The sequence below is a fragment of the Diplotaxodon limnothrissa genome, linkage group LG14 (genome assembly GCF_057381915.1).
Source record: "Diplotaxodon limnothrissa isolate DT_005_m linkage group LG14, D_limnothrissa_male_GT1.1, whole genome shotgun sequence".
In the NCBI taxonomy this organism is placed as follows: Eukaryota; Metazoa; Chordata; class Actinopteri; order Cichliformes; family Cichlidae; genus Diplotaxodon; species Diplotaxodon limnothrissa.
This window is the reverse complement of record NC_140609.1, coordinates 41423986-41443930: the sequence shown is the minus strand read 5'-3', so window position 1 is coordinate 41443930 and position 19945 is coordinate 41423986. Positions and strand designations below refer to the sequence as shown.

The window sequence follows — 19945 nt, the reverse complement described above, 5'->3', positions numbered from 1 at the left end:
TCACTAACTGCCTCCCATCAGGTGCTGCTGAGCAACATTTAGCATTTAACTCAGAAACTTCAATTACAACAAACATGGCAAGTTTTGAAAATAGTAAGTTACAGTTAAAGAGTTATTTGATGACAGGCACAGTGATAAGCAGCCAGTGGTTAAAAACGAGCGTTGGGTGTTGTAGCCCAAGTCCACCTGAGCTTCGTCCTAGGAGCTGAATATTGCTTCAGTCTCCTCTGCGATCTCCTCCAGGTTCGGTGACGGTGGGTCGCTCTCCTGTGGAGAGATTCTGGATCTACGCTGTCGCAGTTCACTGGGCGGGGCTTCCCCATTCCCAGGAATCATGGTCTTCCCCAGAGACTGCAGGCATAGAACACGATAGTAAACAAACTGCGAGACAAACCGTCATGTGACACTCTGTTAACTTTGATACCTGGTTCTCAGCCAGAGCCTCTTTAGCCATGTAGTGCTCCCTCTTTATCTTCATCTCCACCTCTTCGGACACATCAGGAACCATCAAATCTATTAAGCGGCCAATGAAGAAGACTACATGCTGAGGAAGAAAAATGGGACAAGTCTTCAATGTGCGGACTGCCGATCAGCAGTTCACAGACCGCTCGGGGTTCAGTGAAGTCTGAGAGACACTGACCTCAAAGATGATGACGAAACCGAGCCGTATAGCGAGGAGGTGGAAGTACTCTGGCAGGTATTCACCATTTTCATCCCTGAAAGCCCAATACCTGTGGACGATAACGACGCGTCGATCGCCTGCAGTAGGTACTGTGCTACTCGTTCACAGCAGGTAGCTTCGACGATTTCACGTGGCACAGTTTCACTCCCGATACATTTCAGACACAAAGGCTCTGTGTCTCCTGCTGGGACTTAACCGCAGAGCTGTAAACCACTATATTATGACGCCACCAGCATTTTAAATTTGCAGAATAACTAAAATGAGCTGCAGTAAACATTCAGACGCTCTCTGGTTCCTCTACAGCACTCGAAACATTAACGGCAGCAGTAAATTTGTCCTCAGGATTTTGTTCCTACCGACCAAATGTTAAATGAAAGGTGACGTCAAGATTAGGTTGTCAAATAAAAACGTAAAAAGTTGTCTGCCGTCTCTCTTCCTCAGCATGTCTTTGTCCTGTCTTCCTCATCTCACCGCCCTCCCTGAGCCTGGTTCTGCTGGAGGTTTCTTCCTGTTAAAAGGGAGTTTTTCCTTCCCACTGTTGCCAAAGTGCTGCTCATAGGGGGTCATATTGTGGAGTTTTTCTCTGTATGTATCATTGTAGGGTCTGCCTTACAGTATAAAGCACCTTGAGGCGACTGTTGTTGTGATTTGGCGCTGTGTAAATAAAACTGAATTGTCTTTGGATCTCATTGAAAACACATCTAGAAAAAAGGCGTCCACCCATTTTAAGCTTGGGCAGGTCCATCGTGACCTCCACGAACTCTGATCATGACAACCACTGTGTTGTGATCATGTGGGACCAGTAAGTCTAATGTAATCTACTTCCAGTCCCACATTAGCTGAACGTAATGTTAGACAGAGCCCAGTTTGAGCCCAAACATTACTTGGTCAGGGGAGATGTGCATCTACATATAAATGATATTCCTGTTCCATTATGTGCCATATGAAGAGTCTATAACGTGGCTAATGACCACAGAGGATGTATTAAGATGAAGTGTTGACCTGGCAGTGATGAGCTCACAAGTGTGAGGCACACAAAGATGTGGCTACTGACGTGGAGTTAAAACAGTCGGGACACTTTGCTATCGTGCTTTAGATTTAGTTTCTAATCAAAGTTCTTTCTTTGAAAACTTGACATTTCACTTTTGAGCCCAACCTCAAAGCTGCTGAGATGCCTGGTCTTGTATGATCATATGACTGAGACTGTTTTGGTGCTCAAATGAAGTCCATAACTGCCCGACCGGGCTCAGCCGGCCCATGCGGTTCTCGGTGATGGTGTTGTGGTGCAGATGCTTACCTGCAGGATGTGTTGTGCTGTTGCTGGTAGCTGAGCGGTGATGTAGCCAGAGTGAAGTTGATGAAGCCACTGAGTGTGCTGTCTCTGGTGTAGCGGTAGTACAGTCGAGGCACAAAGGATGACGTAAACGCTATGAGGAACGCCTGAAAATACAAGTCCAGATTCGTTGGCGGCTCATTTATAGGCTCATGATTTATGGTTGTGGTGCGAACAAAACGTATGTTTTGAGCTAAATTTGGAAATACAAATTGGGCTTTTACAGCCAAACAGGTGAGAGTGACATCGGCGGGGTTGGAATTCGCATATGCTTGTTTGCCATTCACCTAGGGACCATTTTTGATCCGAGGACACCACAAGCGTTACCTGTTCGTCCATACGTAAAACACCAAAACAGTCTTACGTTGCTCAGGACGGCCATGTGTGCGATGAACTGCAGGATGGGAAACCAGATGCCGATGTCCTGAGCTCGCTCTACCACCGGGCGACGGTATTCAGTCACAAACTTCTGAGCATCCAGACGGACCTCCACCCAGTTATTAATGAGGGCGAAGAGAGGAGCGAGGGGGCACGCCGCCACGAAGATGGTGATGAACCCAAACTGAATCACTGTGAAGGATGAGGAGGATTTACAGTGAAGACCAGACTCGTATGAAACTCTACGTCTCCCAGGATGTGAGGATAAACCTGGGACTCACCCATCTCCAGGTATTCGCTGAAGAGTCCCTCACAGACCAGCAGCTGGTAGTCTGCCTCCCAGGGAGAAGCCTCCTCCTGCCTCTGGGCCTCCTGTCCCGCCTCCTTCAGCTGAGGATTCAGCTTCCTCTTCTGCCACCATGACTTCACCTTCCTGCAAGTAACGAGCCCACATCATTGCAAAGCGAGACTGCGCTCGGTGACACAAATCCACATAACTGTGCGTTATGCATCACTGTTGTGAGAGACACTGGCACCAGGATGCAGTCTGTTCTCGTGCACTTTGTTGTGTATCTGTGTGTGTCTGTTTACGGGGAAATGAACTCCTGGATGTTGTTGATCAGCTGTTTTCCCACCATGATGACCAGCAGCTCCTGAGCCAGATCAATGAGACATCCACCTGCTCCACACTGTAACACACAGCCAGAGAGGCGGAGTTTAGTGGTTCATCTATTCATGCAGCTGCGAGCAGCTCAGCTGATGGATCAGCAGGTACCCTACTATAACTTCACACATGCTGCTCTGGGTGCTTTATGTCCCACTTTGGAAAGCAGTTGTTTGAAATGGTCTGTGAGCACTCACAGCATCATTGAAAAACTGTGTCTGACCTAAGGTCTCCATGCAGAGATCTGATGCTACTGTCACGGTCCGTGGTCCTGCGTGTGGAATGTGTGATGCTCGGGTAGCCACACCCCCGGGCTGGGCCATCACCGGCACACCTGCTCTCCATCGGGGTGATTACCCGAAGAGCTACTTAGCCCGGCACTGACGGAGGCTCCACGCCAGCCCGTTAATCACCTCTCTGTGGCAACTAGACTCCCGCGAAAGCGTTGCATTAATATCTCGTTGGAGCTGCGTTAAATCTGCCTACTTGTGTCTAGGTTTCGATCCGGCGTTCAACGTCTGCCACCTGCCTGTCCTCCTGCCCGTCCTCCTGCCCAGTTGGATCACCTGGTGCGTCATCTGGCCCATCCACTACCTCCACGGATTCCCTTCTCACGGACGTCCCTCCCGAGCTCCCACGGTCCCGCTCTAATTGTAAGCCAACTAGTCTAACTCAGTCTTGATGCGTTTGCCCCGCTTCCCGGCTCCCTGGTAATCTTCTCCCCTTTCTGTTGCAGCCTCCCACGGTTCCTCGCGTCACTGTTTCCCCGGGTTTTTTAGTTCCTCGTTTTGCTCCTCTGGTTCTGGTTTTTGTTGCTATAATAAAGTGTCATTTTCTGCTTGTGCTTGAGTCTGCGTCTGGACCCTTTTGTGCACGCGCGTCGCGGCGCATGACAACTTCTCTGTAATCGTCACATCATCATCACATGACCACAATCCTCAACTCACGTCTTCGTTGCGGACTCCAAACAAAGTGTTGTAATTTCCAGGGTAGCCAATGAACCTGAAACAAACAACCAATCAGCAGGTTTTACAAACCAGCCGAGGCGAGTCCATCAGTTCAATGATCAGCCTGCTCTGCGCTGGCTCTCACCTGCCTTTGAAGAAGGCGATGTAGACCGGAGACGAGTAGAAGTTAACAAACTGGAAGACGAAAACTTTCAGGATGAACATGTCTTCGTATTTCGTCTGAGTGCGATGCATCTCTGACAGCAACATACAGACACACACGTATTCTCGTTTTCATATCTTAGTGAGGACATCTCATTGACATAATGCTTATCCCAGCTGCTTACCCTAACCATGCCTAATCCTAACCATAACCTGACCCTGACACTAAAACCACATTTTGAGTCAAAAATGCTTCAAACCCCATAAGTGACTGTTGGTCCCCACAAAGATGTCTAAACAAGTACACACACACACACCTTCAGATGAAATGAAGATCATGGCGCCAAATTAAATTTGTCTATTTTTACCTGAACAGTGGTGAAAATGAAAAACCAAGATTACTTAGTAAAAGCTCGTTAGCAGCTGTTATTTGTTATCAACTAAAAGTAGACTTCCTAAAATATTCATAAACTGGTCTCAGAAAAATCAGACATCTTCACAGAATTCTACAGTTTATGAAAATGTGTAAAGTTTCTTTAAACGAGGCTGAGACGTGGAGGGAGACTCACCCCAGCGGGTGAGGATGTGGGCCAGGGCGGTGTAAATCCTGGACAGCAGAAGGATGACCAGCAGATTCAACACTGACCCTGAGAAACTGGCTATTCTCCCAGCCTACACACACACACACACACACACACACACACACACACACACACACACACAGACAGGTGTGATGGCGTCTGATATTGCAGTCCTCGGTTAAGCTTTGTGGACCCAGGTGAAGGCAGGCGAGCTGCCTCTTACTCACAGAGAAGCTGAAGAAGCTGTACTCTGACTTGTAGATGATGATGCTGAGGATGGTGCGATACAAAATGATGGCCGTGAGAAAAATCAACACCACAGCGACCTGCGCGGAAGAAGTCATTTCAGACCTTTTATCCACTGACACCTGATTTCATTTAAGGTAGAGACACAGACAGATTCATAAATGTAGATGCACACTGACTGGTTAGCATATGGGAGAGAAATCTCATTGGCCAGATATGGATCTGTCAAGCATGACATCATGAACTTAATGAACCTGCTAACATGCACACAGGCAACAGCAGCTGCTTCAGGTTGGCTAATTTTCTCCTCTGCAGCAAACCCAAACATAAATGTGCTAACAGAAGAAACGTGAGGCCAGAAAGCTCGTAGGAGACCTGCTGCTCGTCTAACGTACAGCTGATGGTGGGTGTTAACATCTTTGTCACCACTGAGGCTGTAAATGTGAATAAAAACATCGGGAAGTGATTTTTTGAAGCCGTAAGGCTGTTATAGAAGCAGTCTGCTGTTCAGCGTCGTCCGGCTCAAACACAAAGACCTTCCTGAGAAACATCTGCATGGAGCAGATGTTGCTCTAACACCACTTTACACCTTTCAGCACTGATGGAACCTTTCCAGATGTGCCAGCTGTCAGTTCCATGGACACTGACGCCCCCCCCCCCCAGCTGAACGCTAGCTCTCCTCTTCAGCCCAAGGCTTCGGCGTCCATGTTTGAATGTGTCTGACCTCAGATCTGTTTTGGCCCAGAGGAGACGGCGCCGTTTGTCCATCTTGGTCACATGTGGCTTCAAGGTGCTCTGTTCTCCATCACATCCAACAGGATGTGTTTCAGTTTAAGCACTACATGTGCTACTGGCAATAAAACGAGACTTTGTGAGATTTGCGAATCACTGCATGATATTTTTATTTGTGTTTGACTCAGTGTCCCAACTTCTTTGGAGTTGTGGTCATAGATGGAGACCACATTATAACAGGCTGGACAGAATCTGAATTAGCATCACCCACAGTCCCTGATGGTTCCAACCTGCAGCTCCTTTCCATCACAGTGATGTCAGCGCTGACCCCCAAACAAGAACTGCTTCACATGTTGGAGGCGGGAGTGAATGCCAGCTCCAGAGCAGGATGGGGGAGGGGCCACTGTGGGAAACGACGCTACCCTCTGCTGGCATCACGCAATAATCATCTTACACCTGTGGAAGCCGTGACCGTAGATCGGGTGGACGTGCGTGTTAGACTGTGTTGGCAACGAGGACTTCAGGAGACTCACCATGATGATGATGACCATGCAGCCAGTCAGAGTTCTGTTGAACCGCTTATTTTCAGGAAAATACGGCTCCTCCGCTCCGGTCACCGGGTTCCTCATGGTCATCGGTGCCATGGCGGTGAACTCTGGACGAGGTCGCTCCTGCCAAAGATGTGAAATTCACAAATTCACAAACCTCCCGAAACAATCCCCTGGTTAACTTAGCGACGGCTTCGCACCTCGATGTCCTGGAATTCGGAGCAGTCCCAGCGGTGAGACAAAGATGAACATGTTCTCTTCCAGTACTCGAGGAAGGTGATGGCCCACAGAGACATGAAGACACTGAGGAAAACGGTTCCTCCGTTATCAAACAGCAGACCTGCCTGCAGAGACACAAGCAGCCTTTCAGAGTGGTGGATACACAGATGGCTCAGTAACATCAGCCTGTGCTGGTTTCCAAACATTTAGCTCAGAGGACCTGATGAGGTCAGAGGACAGAGTTGTCTACTGCTGTCCACTTTTAAACTGCCCAACTATTAATCTGCCAGGCGACGTATCAGGAAACAGAAACCTCTGAAGAAACGTCCACGATCCATCTCACAGAGATCAGCGAGATGAGTGATGCATGAATATATGCTGGAATAAGGAACATGGCTGCTTTGCCTCGCCCTGTGTTTTCCCAGAGAACGGAAACATTTAAATAAATGTGAGAGGTGTGGTGGTGGCAGGTACCTTGTAGGTGACGCAGATGCTGGAGTAGTTCCAGTAGGAGCAGATATTACAGAGCGGACACATGATGAAGCTGTTTCCGCTACCACACAACTCGTTCCTACAAATTCAAACACAGATCACCACAGGTGCATCAACCATGACGAGTGAGCATGTCCTCACAAACTGCTTTAAAATGAACGCTGACGATGAGTTTGTACTCACGCTGGAACGTCGGTGGCCACGAGCCAAAACCCGATCAGGAAGATCACCGTCCCGACGACAGACGCCGGCAGCAGCCAGCCGGTGTAGAAGCCTGCATGCAGACACGGTGAGACGCTTGTCACCAAATAACGGCATAACATCGGAGGTATTTTCCTCATATTTACCTAACCAGGCAAAATAAAGTGCGATCTTCTCCCCAAAGTACTCCCTGATGTGGTCCAGAGGTTGGTAGCGTCTCCAGCAGGACCACTGGGCCCAGTAAGCATACAGGATCTGCCTCAGGCTTAAACTCTGGGGACTGACCGGGGGGGTCGGCAGCTGATAATCTCCCTGCAAACATGGTATCAAACATCAGCCTGGGCTTCAGTCTGGGAATCACAGCAGCTTCAGACCAGGCTCGTGGTGCACATCTCACCTCGTGCAGCGGGTAGGCGGCGGTGAAGACCTGCTCGTTCAGCAGACGGTCGACGCCCACCTCCCCGTTCTTCACCGAACCGTATGGAGTCCTGGCTAAGATCTCGTACAGCTAGAGGGACACGAGGGTTTCAAGGGACTCAGCTAAGCTAGCATAACCATGTCTAGGGCTGAAACTTTGTTTCCGTGAAACTTTTAGCATTAATAGAAACAGAGCCTCCAGGACACTGCAGAACACCACAGCCATCTCCACTCAGAACCACAGAAACATGTTTGTGTTGTTTTCAGGAAACTTCAGTGGATTGTTAAGGAAGTACAGACTCATAAAATAAAGTGCTACACACACGGACATTTGTGTGTGTGTGTTTGTCGAGTTTGTTTGAGGAGGAGGCGTTGCCGCTGCCAGCATCCGTCTGTTGACCGATACATCCTGGATCTGCTTCGCTGGTATTTCTGCCTTTGAGCCAATCAGAGCAGCTCGCTCTCAGCTCAGTTTGTTGAAGCTGCACTGGAAACTTTCCCAACACGACCAAACACACAGTTCCCGTCTGCTCGGGTTTTGTGTCATTAATGAAGCAGCACAAGAAATCTTAAATTCACACTTTCAGGTTCTTTGGGTTAAAAACTCTTAGATGTTGGTTTGTGTATTTTTGTTTAAAGATTTTTTGAAATATTAACATTTATTTGTCTGTTTCTCTGTTCTGGATTTGTCCTCTGAAATAGTCAAACTATCCTAAAATACACCATAAACATTCAGTTTTCATTTCTACATGCACCACAGTGAAGTGCACGGCACGGCCACGAGTTCCTCGAGACCGTTTTGTTTTCTTCACTCACCACCTGGTGTCTCTGGGTCGTCTTGAAGAACGTGTCTTTGTTGTCGCTGCCCAAAAACCTGCAGGCAGGAAACAGGGAGAGTGAAGGAGGAGGATGAGGGTGACACGGGACTCAGGTCCTGAGTGTTTGTACCTCTCCAGCTTGTTGGTCCTGAACTGGCAGGTGTAGTAGTCGGGCGGGGGGTTGGGGACGTCCTGGGACATAAGGTTGGGAAGAGACAGCTTGGACAGGATCTGTTCGGACCAGTTAACGATGGGGGCGGTGACCACCTGCAGGAGGACAGAGGACATGCCGTGAGATGGCTGCTGAGCGTGAGGACGGCGGCAGAGGACGTGGGCTTTACCTGCAGTGGGACTCTGAGGCTGATCTCCTCAGCGTAGTAACAGAGCACGCTCCACGGAGCGCTGAGGAGGACAAAACAGATCCTCTTCTTTGTCTGGAGGACCTCCTTCTGCAGAGAAGAAGAAAAGAGCTCAGCGTCCTTCACCTCCTTTCAACATCATAACTAGTACTCACGGGTTAATTAGTGCTTTGTTTATTTTCTGGAAATGTATTTGTACTCTATGCATCTGTACCCATATGTAATAAATTTGATTTCATATTTTACTATTGAGAAACACTTTGGAGCACCTCTGGTCTTTTCAATGAGCTATAATATAAATAAAGTATTGATTGATTGATTGAAAGGTGCATTTAGCTGCTGGTTAGCTTCCATCCATCAAACAGAAACACATAGAAGCACATCATCAGTAAGCCAATGATACAATTATGTCTGTTATTGTCTATATAATGTCTGTTGTTTATTTCCTGATATCCAAAGTGAAGGTGGCATGTGGGTCATGTGACAGTTTAGTTTCACTTCCTCCATGTTTGCCTTACCTGCAGACTCACCTGTGTTTGTTTAGCTTACCTGTTCCTGCAGAAGTCCAGAGTGTCTCAGTCTTTTCAGAAACTCCTCCCTCCACCGGCGGTGGGCGGGGCTAACACCCATGCTCTCCTCCTGCATGCTCCTTGGCTCCTCCCACACCAGCACAAAGTCTGTCCGAGAGGATCACAGGTTTAATTCGTCTGCTAAACACGCTGCGTTTGGAACGGTATGATTTTGTTTTCTACTCACCGACTCGAGTCGATCCATCACTGAAAACATTCCCATCCTCAGGCTGAACTGCATTCTGGGAAATAATAAAACCTGTCAGACTGAATTTAGAGGAAAACAATCAAAGAGCAGGGTCTGTTTTCAAAAAGCTTCCTGAAACTAAGAGTTTGTAATTCTAAGGAAACTGTGAGACTTCCAGTGAAGGCTTAAAGGACTGAATCCTGCTGATGATCAGAGTTATTCATGGAGCCTGGCAGGCCCTGGAGTGGAGACAAGCACCTTTAGAAGGGTTCTGAAGGAGAGAACGCTGTTTTGGAACAATGCTCTGCCATGTTTGTCTCTGCAGGCAAGGAAGGAGAGGATACACTGTTTGTACAATCCAATCAATCAAAGACCATTTTATCTATGAGGCATCCGATCCATTCATTTCTGTGGGACAGAGACGACGTGCCGACTTTATGAATTATTCATACGGAGTTTACTTGTGTGCTCATTACATTAGCCGACTCACGTGTGTAAACTTGTCACCACAAACCCACTGTTTGCATAACTGTGGAAAAATGCCACAGCACTCAGACGGCCCACGACCACACGTGGAATTCCACTGGAATCACGTTTTACCTGCTTTACAGTCAAATCAAATCAAATGGCATTTACCTACAAACATGTACCAGTAGAAACACCTCAGAATAAGGAGGTGAAAATACAAGAAAATAATTATACTCTAAATTAATTTACTACTGTAGTGGTTTAATCTAGCCTTTTTACATTTTTATTATGCACCACGGCTGCTCTGCTGTCCAAGTTAAATAATAAAATGTGATAAGGACTGTTCTCACTCTCCTGCTCACAAGAGTAAATAAAGAGCAGGGCACAAGCAGCAGGGCTAACACGGCTAATGTGTTATTGATTGATGGATGGATGGATGGATGGATGGATGGATGGATGGATGCATATATTGGATGGATGGATGGATATATAGGATGGATGGATGGATGAGTGGATGGATGATGGATGGATGGATGCATATATTGGATAGATGATGGATGGATGCATATATTGGATGGATGATGGATGGATGGGTGGATGGATATATAGGATGGTTGGATGGATGGATGCATATATTGGATAGATGATGGATGGATGCATATATAGGATGGATGGATGGATGGATGGATGCATATATAGGATGGATGGATGGATGGATGCATATATTGGATAGATGATGGATGGATGCATATATAGGATGGATGGATGGATGGATGCATATATAGGATGGATGGATGGATGCATATATAGGATGGATGGATGGATGGATGGATGGATGGATGGATGCATATATAGGATGGATGGATGGATGGATGGATGGATGGATGGATGCATATATAGGATGGATGGATGGATGCATATATAGGATGGATGGATGGATGGATGGATGCATATATAGGATGGATGGATGGATGGATGGATGCATATATAGGATGGATGGATGGATATATAGGATGGATGCATATATTGGATGGATGGCTGGATGCATATATTGGATAGATGATGGATGGATGCATATATAGGATGGATGTATGATGGATGGATATATAGGATGGATGGATGGATGGATGGATATATAGGATGGATGGATATACAGGATGGATGGATGGATGGATGGATATATAGGATGGATGGATGGATGGATGGATGGATGGATGGATGGATGGATGGATATATAGGATGGATGGATGGATATATAGGATGGATGGATGATGGATGGATATATAGGATGGATGGATGATGGATGGATGGATATATAGGATGGATGGATGGATGGATGGATGGATGGATATATAGGATGGATGGATGGATGGATGGATGGATATATAGGATGGATGGATGGATGATGGATGGATGGATATATAGGATGGATGTATGATGGATGGATGGATGGATGGATGTATGATGGATGGATGGATGGATGGATGGATGGATGATGGATGGATGGATGGATGATGGATGGATGGATGGATGGATGATGGATGGATGGATATATAGGATGGATGGATGATGGATGGATGGATATATAGGATGGATGTATGATGGATGGATGGATGGATGGATATATAGGATGGATGGATGGATGGATGGATGGATGATGGATGGATATATAGGATGGATGGATGGATGGATGCATATATAGGATGGATGGATGGATATATAGGATGGATGGATGGATGGATGGGTGGATGGATATATAGGATGGATGGATGGATGGATGGATGCATATATAGGATGGATGGATGGATGGATGCATATATTGGATAGATGATGGATGGATGCATATATAGGATGGATGGATGGATGGATGCATGCATATATAGGATGGATGGATGGATATATAGGATGGATGCATATATTGGATGGATGGATGCATATATTGGATAGATGATGGATGGATGCATATATAGGATGGATGTATGATGGATGGATATATAGGATGGATGGATGGATGGATATATAGGATGGATGGATATATAGGATGGGTGGATGGATGGATGGATATATAGGATGGATGGATGGATGGATGGATGGATAGATGGATATATAGGATGGATGGATGGATATATAGGATGGGTGGATGGATGGATGGATATATAGGATGGATGGATGGATGGATGGATGGATGGATAGATGGATATATAGGATGGATGGATGATGGGTGGATATATAGGATGGATGGATGATGGATGGATGGATATATAGGATGGATGGATGGATGGATATATAGGATGGATGGATGGATGATGGATGGATATATAGGATGGATGTATGATGGATGGATGGATGGATGGATGGATATATAGGATGGATGTATGATGGATGGATGGATATATAGGATGGATGTATGATGGATGGATGGATGGATGGATATATAGGATGGATGGATGGATGGATGGATGGATATATAGGATGGATGGATGGATGATGGATGGATGGATATATAGGATGGATGTATGATGGATGGATGGATGGATGGATGTATGATGGATGGATGGATGGATGGATGGATGGATGATGGATGGATGGATGGATGATGGATGGATGGATGGATGGATGATGGATGGATGGATATATAGGATGGATGGATGATGGATGGATGGATATATAGGATGGATGTATGATGGATGGATGGATGGATGGATATATAGGATGGATGGATGGATGGATGGATGGATGATGGATGGATATATAGGATGGATGGATGGATGGATGCATATATAGGATGGATGGATGGATATATAGGATGGATGGATGGATGGATGGGTGGATGGATATATAGGATGGATGGATGGATGGATGGATGCATATATAGGATGGATGGATGGATGGATGCATATATTGGATAGATGATGGATGGATGCATATATAGGATGGATGGATGGATGGATGCATGCATATATAGGATGGATGGATGGATATATAGGATGGATGCATATATTGGATGGATGGATGCATATATTGGATAGATGATGGATGGATGCATATATAGGATGGATGTATGATGGATGGATATATAGGATGGATGGATGGATGGATATATAGGATGGATGGATATATAGGATGGGTGGATGGATGGATGGATATATAGGATGGATGGATGGATGGATGGATGGATAGATGGATATATAGGATGGATGGATGGATATATAGGATGGGTGGATGGATGGATGGATATATAGGATGGATGGATGGATGGATGGATGGATGGATAGATGGATATATAGGATGGATGGATGATGGGTGGATATATAGGATGGATGGATGATGGATGGATGGATATATAGGATGGATGGATGGATGGATATATAGGATGGATGGATGGATGATGGATGGATATATAGGATGGATGTATGATGGATGGATGGATGGATGGATGGATATATAGGATGGATGTATGATGGATGGATGGATATATAGGATGGATGTATGATGGATGGATGGATGGATGGATATATAGGATGGATGGATGGATGGATGGATGGATGATGGATGGATATATAGGATGGATGGATGGATGGATGCATATATAGGATGGATGGATGGATATATAGGATGGATGGATGGATGGATGGGTGGATGGATATATAGGATGGATGGATGGATGGATGGATGCATATATAGGATGGATGGATGGATGGATGCATATATTGGATAGATGATGGATGGATGCATATATAGGATGGATGGATGGATGGATGCATGCATATATAGGATGGATGGATGGATATATAGGATGGATGCATATATTGGATGGATGGATGCATATATTGGATAGATGATGGATGGATGCATATATAGGATGGATGTATGATGGATGGATATATAGGATGGATGGATGGATGGATATATAGGATGGATGGATATATAGGATGGGTGGATGGATGGATGGATAGATGGATATATAGGATGGATGGATGGATATATAGGATGGGTGGATGGATGGATGGATATATAGGATGGATGGATGGATGGATGGATGGATGGATAGATGGATATATAGGATGGATGGATGATGGGTGGATATATAGGATGGATGGATGATGGATGGATGGATATATAGGATGGATGGATGGATGGATATATAGGATGGATGGATGGATGATGGATGGATATATAGGATGGATGTATGATGGATGGATGGATGGATGGATGGATATATAGGATGGATGTATGATGGATGGATGGATATATAGGATGGATGTATGATGGATGGATGGATGGATGGATATATAAGATGGATGGATGGATGGATGGATGGATGATGGATGGATGGATGGATATATAGGATGGATGGATGATGGATGGATGGATGGATGGATATATAGGATGGATGGATGGATGGATGGATATATAGGATGGATGGATGATGGATGGATGGATGATGGATGGATGGATATATAGGATGGATGTATGATGGATGGATGGATGGATGGATATATAGGATGGATGGATGATGGATGGATGGATGATGGATGGATGGATATATAGGATGGATGGATGGATGGATGGATATATAGGATGGATGGATGATGGATGGATGGATGGATGATGGATGGATGGATGATGGATGGATGGATATATAGGATGGATGGATGGATGGATGGATATATAGGATGGATGTATGGATGGATGGATATATAGGATGGATGTATGATGGATGGATGGATGGATGGATGGATATATAGGATGGATGTATGATGGATGGATGGATGGATGGATATATAGGATGGATGGATGATGGATGGATGGATGATGGATGGATATATAGGATGGATGGATGATGGATGGATGGATGATGGATGGATATATAGGATGGATGTATGATGGATGGCACGAGCAGCAGCGTGGACTGAAATCTTTTCCTGATGAATCCAAAACAGAACTTTCAAACCAACAGAAAACTGAATCATCATGAAGGAGAAAAAACTGACAGAATCAATGTTCTTCATCTCGTATAAAATAAAAACACCCATGGCTAATAGCCTGTTGATTTGCACATACATGAATATATACATATATTGATACATATATTGATTGATGTTTTCTGTACTTCTGAAAATTCTGGTTGAAGTGTTTGTAAAGATCACATGATCCTGCGTTTGTTGCTCTTTGTTTTATCTCCTCACGAGGAAAAGGACAACAGCTCTTTTCACATATTTTTATGTTATATGTGTAATAAAATACTACATAACATGGCCCACACCCCTGAAAGTACAGTGTATTTACAATGTAAGATGACAACATTTTGTTTGCTTTTCTGCTAAAATACCCAGAAAGTACTCAGTACTTAAAGTTAATTACAGAATTATTCCTTCCTCCTGGTAAAATCATGAACTATTACCTCCTTATTCTAATGTACCCACCAGCAAGCAATGCTAATTCAATCATGATATCAGGTAACGCACCTGGAAAACCCACTTAATCCTAAAATAGCAGCACTCTTAGCCGTGGGCTGTATTATAAAGTCCCAAGAGCCAAAACAAAAATGCTGATCACAGCTCGACACTCACAGCAGCAGCCCAGATGTGAAGACAAACACCTCAGCTGTCAGCACATGGCTGTCAAACGTAGCGGGGAGGCTAATGTGTGTCTATGATTTCTATGTAACTGCGGTATTCATCTTGTTTAATGATACGTGTAACAATGAGATATGGAGGTAAGCGTTTCATGGTCACTGAGCTAATTTCTTTCTATGAACAGCTCCGAGGATTCTCGAGAAGTTCGTGAAACCTGTAGCCACTTCCCAAAGGCTACGCTGGCGTGTTTGCGTGGCTCTGGGCTGCTACTGGTCCAGAAGCGGGAAGCTTCGTGTTTTTTATTGGCTCCTAAACACTTTGGGCCACTCTTCCTGCTGTTTCACGTCCCCATTGTCGCTAATGAGGACGACGACAGACACACAAGAGCAAGAGCGGAACAAACATCAACCGTTTGATCACTCAGTGCTGAACCGAGTGGAGCCGCTCAGTCTCTCCTCATCATGCACTTCCTGTTTCCTGCCGCAGCCCAGTTTAATTAAAAAGCAGCAGAGAGAGCGAAGCTGTGGTGAAGCTTCCGGGTTTCACCTGCTTTCACTCAGACATGCGGAACCGTCTTCACACTAACTGTGAGCTTCTGTTAGTTTGAGGCCCAGCACAGTTTAGAGCTGCGTGCAGTAGCTATCACAAGGGGGCGGAGTCTAAAGTTACCATCCAGTTGTATTGAAGTTTGTGCTTTAAACACCTTTTTTGCAGTGAGAACTGTGAATACAGTCCAGCATGAGCCCTGGACAGTATAAAAGGTGGCCATAGATACTGTAATGTCACTGATTTAGGTGAACTGAGCATGCTCAGTGTTGCCATCTGCAAGTTTTGAAACCAGCTGTGAGGAGTGAGGCGTGGCTAACGGTTTGTGATAAACTGATGAGACCATCCTGGATGATCGTTGATGGCCTCCATGTTTTACAAGAATACGAGCCCAAACCAGAGACCAGTACAACCCTAACGAAGTGTGTCGCCTCCTGCTGGTGTAACCAGTGATGCTGCAGCCAGGCTGACCATACGAGAGGACAATCGCATTTTACCGCCATCAGCTCTGAGAGTCGACAGTGAAATCAGACGACTTCCTGCACGTTTGGGTGAAACTTCAACTTGCATCTTTTAGCTACAGGGATTTTACTTTTCAATCCAATCAGAGAGTAATCCGATCGTTCAGTCTGACGTCACTAGCCGTGTCTGGGTCTAAACTCCGCTGCAGGTCCATATATCAAACGATCACTATGGCATTACTGAGAGTTGAAAAACTGTCTAAAGTCTTTCATCTTTAATAAAATGATCAGCGTTCTGCTCTACCGGGTGTAACAACTGAGTTTAACATCCAGGCATCCATGAAAACGGAATTTATGACATTTAACGGAGTTAGAAGTTAGCAGGGAGTTAGCTCGCTAGCTTCTATCTAAATACAATATAGCATGTCCTGCCTGCGGGGTTTTGGAAACAAATTCAAACGTACATCTCTGCTATCACTTCCAGCATAAATGAAGACAGAAAACTAAACAGCAGTGACGTTTGTAGGGTTACTGAAGTTGGGCTAGCTGGTATATAATGATGTGCTACGTGACCGCTAGCGACACAGCTATGTTAGCATAATATAAACAAGCTAACTTTTTTTCCACTCGATAAAAGTTAACGTGAGTGTTCTCGGTGGTCAGGAACAAATGTAATCGCATGGCAGGATGCTGTAAAAGGACCAAACTTCAGCCAGGAGAACAACTGAGATAATCCATCCACATATGAGGTTAGTCATTCATATACTGCTGCATGGGCTGGGCTGTAGTTACATCCTAAGGTTTTAAAAACTGAGCTTAAATAAATGATTAGCGGTAATAAAAGCCGAGGGAGGTCAACAGTGATCACTGACTGTTTTAGGAGCTTTTTGAGATCAAATAGAAGAAAATACATAACATTAAACATGTTAACAACACAAAAGCCATATTAAACGCAGACTACTTTAGGCCCGGAAGTAGGATTCGTCACGTCATCACTTAATAATCGGATTGACCACATCCTGTTACCATGGTGCCATAGTTGTTCTCTGGGCTGGTTTCCATGGTGATTAGTGTTGTGCCATCCTCTCTCTGATCCCCTCTCCGCCTCATCCTCCCAAAACCTTCCTCCTCCTGCACACACACACACACACACACACACACACACACACACACACCTGTCGTTTAATGTTATTTTCATTGTGCCATGATGTCACCGACTGCAATGACACCGTAGTGACAGTTGTGGTTCAGGTCTTCAGTCTCTACATCCTGCAGAGGACTGACGTTCTTTTATGAGCTCGTCTGTTTATCAGGTCGATCACATCGTGAGGGTCTTAAACACGGAGCAGCTATGAAGCAGCTTTGTTTTCTATTGTTTTCTAATGTTCTGACAGTCTGCTCCCAGCTCCTCTCATGAATAACACAATAAATACATTTAACACTGTTATGATGGAAAGTTTGTGCAGGTGAAGGACTTGTGACTTTTACAGCACAGCACTCTGCACAGCGTCACCGTGAATAACTTTAATCCCACTGGACGATGTCAATGGAAACACTGGCCTCACCGGCGCTGACGGCGGGTTACCAGCCGTGTGTGTAACTGCGCGTGCAGCTCCGCGGTTCATTGATTAAAACTCGTTTCCGTCCGTCAGGGTGACGCTGTCAGAGCTCACAGCTGTTACAGCTCCCTCACCGAGTATCGATCACAGGTCACTGATCACAGTATCGATTATGTATTGACGCATTCAGACTTCCCTCTCTCTGTGACCTGATTTTACCTGGGATCAATCAGACCGATTGGATCTGGGTGGATGACGTGTGGTGTCTCGTGCAGTCCGACTCACCTGTGCGCGCAGACAGTGACGGCCTCAGGCGAGCTCGCGGCTCTCTGGAGCTTCAGCAGCTGATCAACTTGTTTGTAGAGGCGAGCTGACTTCAGGAGAGGCCCCGCCCATCCCGTTAACCACGCCCCTCCTCCGCCTCTTCATCAAAAACAAACTTGGCAGCGTAAAACAGCCATGAAACAACAGAAGCCACACCATATTCTGCATCCGCGCGCACATTAACACGTGCACAGCTCCCGTTGTGATCTCTCACTGGTCTGACACTGTGCTGCTTCTTCTCTCATTCTCCCCCTCCCTCCCCTGTTGCTACTTCAGTCATGAAACTGATCAATGATCAGCTGATCGGCTCTCTTGTTTGTTTATCGCCCACTTTGCGCCAGAAAGAGGAAACCAGCGGATCTCGTGCTAAACAACAGCAGCACGTTTAAGCTTGATCAGCTGTTGTTAGAATTTATTTAATATTAATTTCCAGTATCAGCTGATGTTTGCTGGAGCCACAGCTGTAAAGCTGCTGGTCATGATGTCGGTTTGGTTATCTGGTGAGAGGGAAACATGAAGATGAAACCAGGAGATGTCCTTACTGAATCATCAGAGCTGTGATGGAGAAACAGGTTTACCTTTTAGGTGACATGGATGAGTTGAAGTTCTGAACTGTTTCTGAGAGACAAATAACACCAGGATCCTTTTCTAAGTAGCTGACAGCTGGTAACTGTGCAGGGGCGGGTCTAGCAAAGTGTTGCCAGGGGGGGCAGGTAGGGCATTAACAGGGAGAGGTGGGCACAAAGAAATACTTTTCTTTCTTATTCTCATTTAAAATGTCTCACTTTTATTAATTAATGTTAATGTTTAATTAATTAATTAATTAATTATTTTTTATTAAATAATTATCTGAATCTTACAACCAAAGTTTTTATCTGACGTAAAATGTATAGAAATGATAAATATACCAACAAGACTGTACATCACTGTCACAGCAGCATTTTCATTCAAAGGCTTTGTGGCTTTTCTCCTCTAATGCCTGGTGGGTCGGTCTCTAGTCAAAATGCCCGGGCTGTTTTTTGTCCCAGTCCAGCCCTGGTGTCTGCGTGTGTGTTTGTGTGTGTGTGTGTGTGTGTGTGTGTGTCAGGGGTGATTTGATTCATCCCCCTGTGTCAGATTTATTTGGGACAGATACTGAGGGGACTCTGCGCTCACTGCCCTCTGCTGGTGACACCGCTGCACTGCACTCAGGTCAGTCTCCACCTGCTGTGTTTGCGCCTCCCACAAACAGACGGTGTCACTGGGAGTCAGGAAGCAGCCTGAGTGCTGCTGATTAAACAGGAGGAAGAATCTGCAGCTGTTTGACTCTGAGACCAGAAGCTCTAAACTTCCCGTCTCTTAAAGGCTGATCACAGCGAGCTCACACTGATTTGGATATTTACCTCTTTCTTTCTTTCTATTTACATGTTGTCACAAATATATCTTTCACATCATCAAATAAAATACAACATGTGTTTTTTAAGTAATAATTTC

General features: G+C 45.4%; 1 protein-coding gene across 1 annotated transcript; it reads right to left on the bottom strand.

Annotated features, from left to right (window-relative positions):
* Positions 1-198: 198 nt before the first annotated feature.
* ano7 (anoctamin 7) lies at positions 199-17699 on the bottom strand. Its single transcript, XM_085370596.1, has 23 exons — positions 17616-17699; positions 9536-9590; positions 9329-9456; positions 8762-8869; positions 8551-8687; positions 8419-8476; positions 7583-7693; positions 7332-7497; positions 7168-7258; positions 6967-7063; positions 6474-6617; positions 6259-6396; positions 4975-5073; positions 4736-4838; positions 4150-4261; positions 4005-4059; positions 2985-3082; positions 2675-2826; positions 2380-2585; positions 1980-2122; positions 641-731; positions 425-544; positions 199-351 (listed from the first exon to the last, which is right to left on the bottom strand). Exons 1-23 carry the CDS (start codon positions 17697-17699, stop codon positions 199-201), a joined length of 2649 nt encoding a protein of 882 aa, XP_085226722.1.
* Between the last annotated feature and the right edge of the window lie 2246 nt (positions 17700-19945).